We start from the raw sequence: 12960 nt of genomic DNA, 5'->3' as shown, positions 1-12960 counted from the left end.
GGGGGACTGGTCCACCTGATCCGGACCTCCCCAAACAACGTCCTCATAATTGAACATACATTTGTATACTTTCTCAATAAAACTATATTTGTTTAACAGGGAAATGATTGATTCAGCACAAAAATTTGATCTTACACTTCATCTGTACTCTTTCTCTTATAAAAGCAATCTATTTCTATATTTTTTCACTGAATATATATATGGAAATATTTTACAATTACAGATCGTCTTTTCGGGTGCAGAATTATACGCATTCAACACTACATAGACATAGTGGGTTGTAGTATTGTTCTCTTCCCCCTTACAGCTTGGACATCTCTTAACAAACATTCTGGATACTCGCCTGGTTTACAGGTTAAAAAACTGCTATGGAACTAGAATTCTTTATACAAACTCTTCCAATGAAACCAGTGGTAAAAGTGAATCTGAAAAAATAGAGGGACGAATGACGTCATGCCGTCTCCATGCCTATCTTTGCCCATTGTAATTTTTTAGGGAGTGGAAGGACGTCATAGTTATTTTTTGGAAGTGGAATAACGGCGTCCTCCCACTTTTGCCCTGAGTTTTATCCCTGAATAAAAGAGTTGGAGTTTAATGTTCCTTTGAACACCGAGGTTGTATAAAATGCCGACCTACATTTTTCGTAATCCTGAACTACATGAGCTCCCATCAAGAGTCGAAATCGAGTCTCCCGCACCGAAGAGAAGTTTCTTAACGATATGACTACAAGGCAGCTCTGTATACCTTTCGCGAAACTAACACAATAATATCTTTGCTTCATGACTTTCTGTTTATAAACACAAATCAAGTAATTAAATGTATATATGTAATTAATTCCTGTGATAAATAGTCACTGAATAATTAATGTGAGATGAATTTCTATTTATCACAATGGTTTCGCTTCTTACAAAAGTATGCAGATATGTGCGCTATCTAAAAAATAACAATTAAGGAAGTGTAGCTGGCAATGACAAAATTAACAAGTGACAATCGTTTCACTGTGTGAAATTAAGACTTGCAAACTATGCGAATTCAATACTCAAACATGAAGTAGTGCAAAAGTATAAGTGCTGGTTGTAATAGAGTAATAAGATGAAAGATAGAACCTGTTCTTCGGGCACTAAAATCATATCAAAAAGCCGTTACTCGCTGTTCCTTACGTTTTTGTTCTGTGGTGATAAAGGTTGAAACCAAAAATAGTTTATTTCAACCACTTCCAGTTTGAATTAGGAATGGGTAAAACCGATTTTTATAAAACCGGAAACAGGGTTCTAGAAAACCGAAACTCGAAAAACCGACATTTTGATTTTCTCCAAAACCGGTTTCTGTTTTCCCAAAAACCGGTTTGGTTTTTCACCGAAACCGGTTTCGGTTTTCTTCAAAGCCGATTCGGCTTTTCGCAGAAACCGGTTTCGGTTTTCACCAAAATAGGTTCTGTTTTCTCAGAAATCCGGTTCGGTTTTCACCGAAATCACAAATCTATTTCTGTGGAAACGGAATCAGTTTCCGGAGAATAAGGAAACACTGTTCTGGTCAGAAATAGAACCAGTTTTGGAGAAAACCGATAACCGGTTTAGGAGAAAACAGGTTTTTGAAAATTTTCAGAAGCCGGTTTCTGTTTTCCTGGAAACCGGAAACAGAAAAAACCGGTTTCTGTGCGCATCACTAGTTTGAATAGAGGAGTAAGGGAGAAGATAGAACCTATTATTGGGACACTGAATCGATTGCAAAAAGCCGCTTTCGGTGTATTTTACTGTTTTTTTCTACGGAAATCAGTGTTGAAACCGGAAGTAATAGTAAATTTGAGCCACTTTCGTAGAATGTTGGGGATAGTTATGATATGTTGTCTTGAGAAGCTGTATCTTTTCCAAGACACCACTTTTCGCTATCTGTTACCGTTTTCATTCTATATCTATAAACGTTGACACTGGAAATGGCTAATTTTAACCAGTTCTCGATATCTCTTACCATTTTTGCTCTGAGATCTGTCGACAGACGTACGGACTAACGTACGGACAAAGCCATTCTGTGATACTTCCGACACTTATGCATATCATATTTTCTAATAAAGCAAACATTTCAATTGGAAAATCTTTCCACATTAATATTCTTTCCGACCCCATGTATTTAGAGTGCTTACAAATGATGTGTCAGGTTTCTGCTTCGATCTCAGGCTAAGTAAGTTTGTGGGTCCGTAGGTTTTCTTGAGAACCATGGGTCAGTGCGTAATCATGTTTCCTCCCACATTCTTCTTCCACCAATTCTTCTATTATCATTCATTTGCCTTAATCATCCGCCTCCCTTAGCCTAAGGGCATAATAGTGGATGCTAAAATGGAAGATTTCATTTTCATTCTGATTAGAGTTCCAAACTATGCTGTGCATAAGTGTCGGAGTCTTATAGAAGGGTTTTGTACGTCCGTCCATCTGTCGATAGGTATCAGAGCAAATATGGTAAAAGATAACGAGATGTGTTTTTTTTTAAATAGATTCAGCGTCCCAGAAATAGATTCTCTCTTATCTTTTTACCCTCTATTCAATACGTAATTGGTTCAAATGAGCCATTTTCGGTTTCAACTGTTACCAGGCCCGTAGCTAGCCCAAAAATGTAGAGCGTGCCCGGTAGAAGTTAGGGGGGGGGGGCGTGCCAAACATATTATAGTTGATCAGACAGTAACATCAGCAATTCATCATATCTGCTCTTGAATGTTTAAGTATTTTGCTTCTAAATAATTCTATTATCCCTCTCTACACACACACATTAAGTTAACATTCTGTAATCTACATGAAAAAGACGTAAATTTTATTAAATAGGTATTACTAACTACACGAATTAGAATTAAAATATATATCTGTTTTAATAGTCCCGCATGTAATACTAACATTAAGAACCATAACGAGAGATGATCTACTGTGAAATGATGAAATTAAACTTTACTTAGGCTCTTGTTTAGGGTTAACTTGCGAAGTTGTCCATCCGTTTTTATCAAAATTTGTGTGCTTGATAACATGTAAGTAAAGCGTAATTTGTGTGTAATATCTTATGATAAGCAGTTATAAAGACGGGACTAATTCGCAAGTAGAGAGAACTACTTAACTCTAGGTTCAGGACGGTTGGATTGTGGATAATTTTCGAGTAAACATGACTGCAAGTGTACAGGGTCTTTGCGCTGGATGTGAATCGACAATACTAACATTTGTAAAACATGATGTTGATAATGAGGTTAATCTTTTGAATATGTGTAAAATTCACAGGTTAATGAATGAAAGAACAAAGACCACCAACAATCGTTCGCGATTTTCTGCTTAAGATAGGACAGCTCTATAAACCTAAGTACTAAGGTAAGTGGGAAGTACAACCTAACCTAAGTAACCTAGTAGTGCGTCATCTTACTTCGGCTTCTCGCTTCGCTCGTTCTTCCCTCTCAACTCCGCATTCCCCATTAACTGCCCACAACCGTGCTCCGCGCGGCCTGCCAGTCTCACCTGTAGGTTAATAATGGATTTCCATATGTAATTGTGATTCCTCCCCCCCATACTCGCACCCTCGAGGTAACGTAACAGAACATAAAATGAGTAAAGTTTAAGTAGAAACTGATGATTGTAGATTTTATTATGATTTTTTTGAAAATTAGGTGGACGGGTAACTTTGAAATACTTCCCTTGTTTACAATTACAGTTGTATTATTTTAAAAAAATATTTATAGTAAGTTCTTGTTTAAAATCTTAAATTAAACTCGTTTTATATAAATGCACCACCTGCACACTATACCAAGAAGACACATACCAAAACAGCTAAAAAAAAGTACTATAATGTTATTCAAAGCTACACTGAGAGAAAAATTTATGTGGCGTACGTATTATCGTATGTTACATTTGTAAATCCTGTTGTTTTCGGACTTAACGTACAGCAAGAGTATAACTGAAAACGCATGTTTTATACTTTCTGTATAAGTGTTCCATCTATACATACTTTCCGTACGAAACAATATAGGCGGCCAGGATCTCACATACAAATGGACGTATGTAACATATAGCTGACGAAGGTAACATACATATGGAAGACTGTTATACATCAGACATCCTGCAACGGCATGATGTAACATCTAAGGGCAGTGCCTATGTAGCATATGGATAACGTATGCTCCTTCTGATTTTTGTAGTAAGCAAGAGGATTCCGTATATTTGTACAATATACCACTGTCCGGAGAACGGATTTTTCTCAATGCAAGTAAAACGCTACACCCATCTGGTATCGAGTAAAAGCATCACTGGTTCTTTCATGTTGAATTACAACATTATTAGGCGTACGCGACTAAGAGTTCCAATTTACAACGTTTTTATATGAAAACTAGCTACTTCCACGGGATCTCCCACTCCAAGTATAATACAAAACATTCTGCTGCTTAATTTCTCCTCTAAATCTTGCAAATTTTTACTAATCCTGGCTCCACAACCAGGAATTTAATCCTTAAACTTAAACGTTAAATATGTTCACTTGCTCAGTTACTCATCTAATTAAGGTAATTTAGCTTGACTTTATTCTTCTACGAGAACAAACATATGAAAGTCTTTGCAACCATTACTTTTTCGGTGAATGTTCCACCACAATTCTTGTTTTACATATCACACCACAATAATTTACTAAAATCAGTCGCCTTTAACGGAACTCGGAGCTCTTAATTTACTTCACAACTAATTGTTTCACAATTAATATGAGGTTTGCTGTTGACGAGGATTTTGCAATGCATGTATGTACTAGAACTACTCAATAGAATAACAATTACCTACCGCCGTTACTGCAATCGACAAAAGATAAACGCTTTGTTCCTGCTCCTGCTTTTATGATTTCGCTTGCAGTAAGCGCTTCACACTTCGTCTCCTACCTCCCAGATCGCTATTACAACTGTGGCGTGAAGTATTATGAACATATTCCTTCTTTTTGGAAAACTTGCTTCAATATGTATTGTGTCATTTCATATCGAAATTCGAAATGACTGATAAACTTTAACTCCTTTAAAATATGTTTAGAAGTGTTCGTCAAATAGTTAAAATGGAAAAATTCTTGGAATAATCTCTTTTATATTGTATTATATTGTATTTTATTCTTAGTGTTTAGTTTACACAGAATTAATCGAGATTTTTTGCAAGCCTTCTGTTAAAAATTTAGGAGGGACAGTAAAAATTTAGGGGAGGGCCGGCACCCTTGTTCCCCGTGGATACGGGCCTGACTATTACCACTATAAAATGGAAACGGTAACAAGTAGCGCGAAGCGGTTTTCTTACAAATGATTTCAGTATCTGAATACAACATATCATAACTATTTACAACACTTTACTGGAATCGAAAGTAGTTCAAATTTACTATTACTTTCGGTTTCAATACCGATTTCCCATGCAGCAATATCAGTAAGAGATTTTGAGATGCGATTTTCTGCAATCGATTCCGGTTCCCAGAACTAGGTTCCATCTTATTCCTTAACCCTGTTTTCAAACTGGAAGTGGTTCCAATTAGCCATTTCCGGTTTCAAAATGTACTGCTATAGAACGGGAACGGTAATAGATAGCGCGAAGTGATTTCTGCAAACAACTCTGTGTTTCAAGGCAACATATAACTATTCACAACATGCTACCAAAATCGGAAGTGGTTTAAATTTACTATTACTTCCGGTTTCAATACTAATTTCCGAATAACAAAAACTGACAGAGATTTTGAGATGCAGTTTTTTTTGTAATGAATTCAGTTCCCCAAGAATAGGTTCCATTTCCTCCACTAACCCTATATTCAAATCCGAAGTGGTTCAAATTAACCATTTCCGGTATAAACATGTACCTCCATTGAACAAAAATGGTATTGGGTGGCATGAAGCGGTTTCCTGGAAGCAAGTGACATTTTCAAGATGACAACCCGCTACACTCTACCAAAATCGGAAGTGGTTAATATTTGCTGTTATTTCCGGTTTTAATACTGATTTTCGTAGAGCAGGAGAAGTTCTATCTCCTTGCTTAGCGATTTATTCAAGCAAGAAGTGGTTCAAATTAACGTTTTCCGTTTGCAATCTTTTCCACCATTGAACAAAATCACTAAAGCATAGCGAGTAATGGCTTTCTGATATGGATCCGGCGTCCGAGAAACAGGTTCTATCTTTGATTTTTATTAATCTATTGCTACGAGTAGTTACAAACGTACCACTTGAAGTTTGAGTATTGAACTGCCATAGTTCGGAATCCTATAGTAGTTTCACATTGTGAAATGCAACTCAATTACTGGTTTAATGACTACGTTCCTAGTTCAATCTGAAAATTTATTCATGTCTTTGGCATAATAGTTCAGAAATTTTCAATATGTCAATTTACGATGAGACTATGTGAATGTTTATGATATGTGTCATGTGTCTATTGGAGTAACATCATTCCATGGCAATTTATTCTAAAAGGATCTTGCAATTTATAAAAAAAATTGAAAATAATAAAACTATAGGACAATGTTGGTGCACTATATTGCTGTACACACAAAAACAAAATATATGCATAAATACAAGTAAATCATATATTTTAGTTGCTATTTTTGTGTTAACTTGATTTCTATTTCTTTTCCCGGATCCTAGATGCAGAACCCAGGAAGCGTCGAGAGGCCGAGGAAGCCATTAGTGATCAAGTGAAGGCTGTTATAGAACATTATAAACAAGATGATCCCGTGGGAATTCCTGGTGCTCCTGTGCCTGATCCCATGAAGATTCCTGATATGAAACACTCTTTCTCTGTAGCAAAGATGACATTTAGCAATGTCCAAGTATTGGGACTCTCAAAATTTCGTATTGATCACGTGCGCTCTGATCTTCAGGCTCTAAAGGTTGGTATCATATTTATTGGTATGATATTCATTGAGTCATTATGGTCAAGTAATAATTATATTTGTGACGTCTATTATAAATTGTGCATATGGGAGATATAAAGGTAAATATACAAAGAGCTGTAACTAGAGATTTCGGCGCCCGGAGCGAAGTAGAATTCGGCGCCCCCCACACTCACCTTACCGAGATTTTTTTGGTACACAAATAAGAGAAGCAGCTTTTGTTGCTGTGCTACCTGAATTTTTGCTGTGCTACAATCAAAAGCAATCATTATATGTAAGAGCTGTTTTCAAGGGGCTTATTTTGGACTTTTTGTTAAACTTGACCAAAGTACTTTTGGCTGTATGCAAATCCACTTGGAGAACTGTTATGGAAATTTACAACTATTTACAACGTTTCATACTATTGGTAAGAAAAGAAATTTCAATACATTAGAAGCTATGTGCTTTTAAAATGTCCGAAATGGATGACAGCATTAATTTGCAGTAATAGTAGTAAACTTTCGTAATTTTATTCTGTATGTGACCACACAAATAGCATTTTAGGTTCGATGTACTCGGATATGTAACAAAGAAATACCTTGACGTTCTCGCATAAGGACGCGCGTTAACAGAGGAATTGAAGACTTTGGGGCAAAAACCAGTCAAGTCCAAAAAGTGAAAATGTAAAGGAAATAGCTTAAGAAGAGTTTCTCGTCATCCGATTTTCTTCAAACTTAGCATACATATACTAAACCGAAAATAAATCGACACGTATTTTTTGTTTATTTCGGAAAATAAATTAAAGGGGCAAAGGGACCTTTTTTAAAAAAAGGGTCCCCTTGATTAAAAGGGCCACTTTAAAGAAACTTAACTCTGTCGATGCAAAGATGACTTCAAAGTAGGAAATACGGATTTTGTCATTTTTGCGAGAAAAGGGTTGCAAGGGTCAATGGCCCCCTTCGAAATGACAAAGGAATCCGCACAATTCTTACGGAAATTGGATTTCGGTGGAATTGCTTGAAACCGTGATATGTTGTAGGTATTGTATTCCTGAGAAAAAGTCTCAATGGACACAATCACAAATCGCTAATCGTTTGTCCACTACAGGGCCACTTAAAAAAAACCGAAGGTAACGACATTCTTGATTACGGTAAAAATGACTAAAGACGTGATATGTTGTAGATGTTGTTATCCTGAGAAAAAGTTTCAATAGGCCCAACCACCAATCACTCACCGTTTGGCCATTGCAGGGTCGCTTTTTTGAAAACAGCTGAAGGTAATGTTATTCTTCATTTTGGTGGAATATCTTGAAACCGTAATATGTTGTAGATATTGTGACCCTGAGGAGAAGTCTTAATGGGCACTACTACCACTCACTGACCGTCTGGCCACTACGATGCCACTGTTTTGAAAGCAACCGAAGATAGTGATGTTCTTGATTTCGGTGAAAATGACTGAAACTGTGATATGTTGTTAGATATTGTGATCCTGAGAAAAGGTCTTAATGGGTACAACCACTAATCACTGACCGTTTGGCCACTACGAGGCCACTTTTTTGAAAGCAGCCGAGTATAATGATGTTCTAGATTTCGGTAAAATTGAGTAAAACTGAGATATGTTGAAGATCTTCTCATTACGAGAAAAAGTCTTAATGGACACAACCATCGAATTATGACCCTTTGGCCACTAGAGGTCCAGATTTTTTAAAACAGCCGGGCATAACGATATTTTTGATTTCGTTATAAATGAATGCAACTGATATGTTATAGATGTCGTGATCCTGAGAAAAATGGTCTAGGCTTTCCATTGTTTTCCTTTGTCCCGCAAGATGAACATCTGAATCTTGTCTCTGCTTAAATGATATTGGCCGATACTCTCCCCATCCCTTTTCCAGGTTGTGGGATAGGACTTTTCAGGGTTTCATACAATTCTATCAAAATTCCAAAGTATTCTTACCTTCTGCTGTTTTAAAAAAAATGTAGTCCTGTAGTTGCCAAATGGTTACTGATAGGCGGTTGTGTTCATTGAGACTTTTTCTCAGGATCACAATATTTTCAACATATCACAGTTTCAAGCAATTCCACCGAAATTCAGAATACCGTTACCTCCTGCTCGTTTGAAAAAAGTGGCCCTATAGTGGCCAAACGGTCAGTGATTGGTGGTTGTTCCTCTTGAGACTTTTTCTCAGGATCACAATATCTACATCATATCACGGTTTCAAACAATTCCACCGAAATCCAGAATATCGTTACATTCTGTTTTTTTTAAGTGGCCCTGTAGTGGCCAAACGGTCATTGATTGGTAGCTACGCCTGTTGATACTTTTTTTTTTTAGGATTACGATATCTATAACATATCACGGTTTCAAGCAATTCCACCGAAATCCAAAATGCCGTTACCTCCTGTTCGTTTGAAAAAAGTGGCCCTATAGTGGCCAAACGGTCAGTGATTGGTGGTTGTTCCTCTTGAGACTTTTTCTCAGGATCACAATATCTACATCATATCACGGTTTCAAGCAATTCCACTGAAATCCAGAATACCGTTACATTCTGTTTTTTAAAGTGGCACTGTAATGACTAAACAGTCATTGATTGGTAGCTACGCCTGTTGAGACTTTTTTCAGGGTTACGATATCTATAACATATCACGGTTTCAAGAAATTCCACCGAAATCCAAAATACCGTTACCTTCCGCTCTTTTTTTTAAAAAAATGTTGTCCTGTAGTGGCCAAACGGTCAGTGATGGATTGTTGTGTAAATTGAAACTTTTTCTCAGGATCACAATATCTCCAACACATTACGGTTTCAAGATATTCCGCCGAAATCCAGAATAATGTTACCTTCTGCTGTTTTCAAAAATGTGGCCCTGAAGTGGCCAAACGATCAGTGATTGGTGATTGTGCCTATTGAAACTTTTTCTCTGGATCACAATATCTACAACATATCACGGTTTTAGTCATTTTTACCGTAATCCAGAATTTCGTTATCTTCGGCTGTTTTCAAAAAAGTAGCTTCGTAGTGGCCAAACGGTCAATGCTTGGTGGTTATGCCCATTAAGATTTTTCTCACTATCACAATATCTACAACATATCACGGCTTCAGTCATTTTTACCGAAATACAGAATGTCGTCTTCGGTTCTTTTCAAAAAAGTGGCCCCTGTAGTGCCAAACGATCAATGATTTTGTGGTTGTGCCCATTGAGATTTTTTCCCAGGAACACAATATCTACAACATATCACGGTTTTAAACAATTTCACCGAAATCCAATTTCCGTAAGGATTGTGCGAAGTCCTTTGTCATTTCAAAGCGGGCCATTGCCCCTTGCAAGCTTTTTCTCGCAAAAACGACAAAACCCGTATTTCCTACTTTGAAGTCATTTTTGCATGGAAAAGTTAAGTTTCTTTAAACTGTCCCTTTAAATCAAGGGGATCCTTTCTTGCCCCCTTTACCCTATTTTCCGAAATAAACAAAAAAATACGTGTCGATTTATTCCGGTCTAGTATATATGTGCCAAGTTTGAAGAAAATCGGATGAAGAAAAACCCTTGTAAAGCTATCTCCTTTACACTTTCACTTTTTGGACTTGACGGGCTTTCCCCGCGAAATCTTGAATTATTATTTTATTATATATAATTGTGTCTTCTTAATCATTTTGTACTTTCAATTTTTTTTGTCAATTTTTGGTAGCAGCAAATCAAAAGTCACCAATTAATTGTTGCATTTTCTCTTGGCAATGGTTACTGCACTTCCTTGTCTATGCACCATTTACTACACTCATTGCGAAAAGAAATTATATTTAATTCTTTTTTCTTACACATGACTATACTATAAATTGTCCCAGTGTAGCATTATCGCTGATGCTCTCACCTTCGGTGCAAGTGATCCCAGATTCGATTCCCAGTGGGGACACTCGGTCATGAAAGTGTAAAAGCCTTTACAGGCCTGTCATCCTGAGTGAGATTTTTCCTGAGTTTTCCATCGTATTCACACAAGGCAAATGCCGGAATAGCACCTAACGTTCAGATTCCAGGCCATTTCCTTCCTTTTCCACTTCCTCAGATAGTATGATCGCCGAGGAATGTCATGGCTCATAACTGACGGAATAAAAATGGTCATAGATACGAAAGTTGAGAAATTTGATTCCTAATAGTCTATGAAAACTCTCGTCTACCCTTTAATATTTTAATCCAATATTTATGTAAGAACAAACGTTAATAGCTGTAATACTCAGAGTCAGTATGATTACTTTCCTACTAATATTTCGAAGTACATTTTAATTATAACTTGGAATATTTCTTCACAAATATTCTTTCATTTCTTCCATAATTTTAACTTTAATTTTATTTATTTATTACTTATTTTTGTGCCTTGATATGACATTAACCTCGATGGATATTAATTTTTTCTTATATACGGGTAATGAAACATTTAAAAGTCTTCAAAATTTAGATTTTCAGTTTGTCCGTCATTGTAAGAATGTATTCTGATTTGTATTATGGACTCTCGGATGTAAAAATAGTGACATGATAAAAATAAATCGGATAATTAATATGGAGTTTTGATAAAGAAAAAATGTTAATATCTTTTTTTTTTCGAATTATTTCTTTAAATAGATAAAAGCTTCTGTGAGGAAACTGACTTGAATGAAATAATGTTGGCAGACAGCCTAGAAAGCAATTCCAACTACATTGTCACGTGAGTCCTATTAGAATGAATTTACACGCGGTGCTCTCCTTTCGTTAGAAACCACGATGTACAATTGCAAGTCATGCGTGGTACATTAATCAATATAATCTTAAATTAGAAATTATATTAATTTAAATTTTGTTTATTTTCTTGAACGATCATTTCTGTACCACGACTTAAATATTTTTATTTACATTTATAGAGTGTGAGTCTTACGTTTGTGCTGCTTCCATAGCGACAAATATAGAATATATAATTCAATTATGCTATTAGAATTAGTCAATCTCCAAAGTAAAGTGTGTGTCACTAGACAAATTGCTTAGACTTAACTTATATACTTGACTCAGAATTTTAGATAATCAGTTGGATTCTATTAACTATTTTATCACTACATATTTTCTACATTAAGAAACGTACAGTAAGATCTTTCATACCAATTACTGAGTAGTTTCCTGCTTCTTATATCATACTAATTAAAATATTGAAATTTTGGAAAGGATTTTTTGTTGAAAAATAAGCAATGTTATGTCATGTTCCGATTTTACATTATTCGTGTAAATTTACATATTTTCTATCGAATTTGCATTCGACAATAAATTCCAGAGTACAACGGGTAATACGATTTTCTACTGTTATTATGTGTTACCTCGTGGTTATATGGTTAGCGCACGCACCTTCGATGTAGAACATCCGACTTCCATTTCCAATAAGGAAATTATGCCCAGTGGGAGCTCTAGATCCATATGTCGTATAATCTCAGTGCTGAAAGGGACAGTAAACGACAAACCAGCCAATCAACCTAGTGCTTTTCCGTGTATTGTTCATGGCTTCTTATCATACAATTTACTCTAAAAAAGTAAATATTGGATGAAACCTATGACAAATACCATCAAATTTGCATACAGCCATTAAACCATTTTTTTTATTATTGTGAACATACTCTGAATCTTAAGGAACCCTCATTCGCTCTATGACTTAAGAAACCCAATAGTTAATCACCACAGAAAGAAAACGCTATTGGATCCCATTTGGTGTCCCAAACTAATTCTACCGGGATTACTGCATTCTACTCCTAAAGATCTTGTTTTATATTATCTTGGTACTTTGTAAGTATTTTGTAAGTATTAAATGGCCCAATTTTTTAAAAAATGATTAAATTGTGTGTTCTTGTGGAGTTATTTACAAAGAAACGAAAAAAGATTGCGAGGGCTATAGAGAAGATCCTTAATAGAACACTGAAACAGTTGATATTTTATTCTTCTAATTATTTCCTTGGGCTTGGTCTAATTGAAGTTAACGTCTCTTACTCTTTGAGACTATTAGAAACGGGATCTGCTGTTTAAAGTGGGATTTGAAACCATTACTCGGGTTTGTATTCGAGGGAGCAACTATTCCCAATGGGAATGATACTCGACACTACGCATACAGAAAGCAAATTAAATT

General features: G+C 36.0%; 1 protein-coding gene across 1 annotated transcript in view; it reads left to right on the top strand.

The window, feature by feature from the left end:
• Positions 1 to 12960, top strand: part of LOC145677363 (uncharacterized) — a 38215-nt gene that overhangs the window by 11148 nt on the left and 14107 nt on the right. Inside the window, exon 2 of the mRNA XM_081747883.1 lies at positions 6608 to 6852. Coding sequence (XP_081604009.1) covers positions 6608 to 6852 — 245 coding nt within the window. The remainder of the gene's footprint in view (positions 1 to 6607; positions 6853 to 12960) is intronic.

The sequence above is a fragment of the Thermobia domestica genome, unplaced genomic scaffold, assembly GCF_964235325.1.
Source record: "Thermobia domestica unplaced genomic scaffold, izTheDome1.hap1.1 HAP1_SCAFFOLD_812, whole genome shotgun sequence".
Classification (NCBI taxonomy): Eukaryota; Metazoa; Arthropoda; class Insecta; order Zygentoma; family Lepismatidae; genus Thermobia; species Thermobia domestica.
This window is presented reverse-complemented; position numbering and strand designations above follow the sequence as displayed.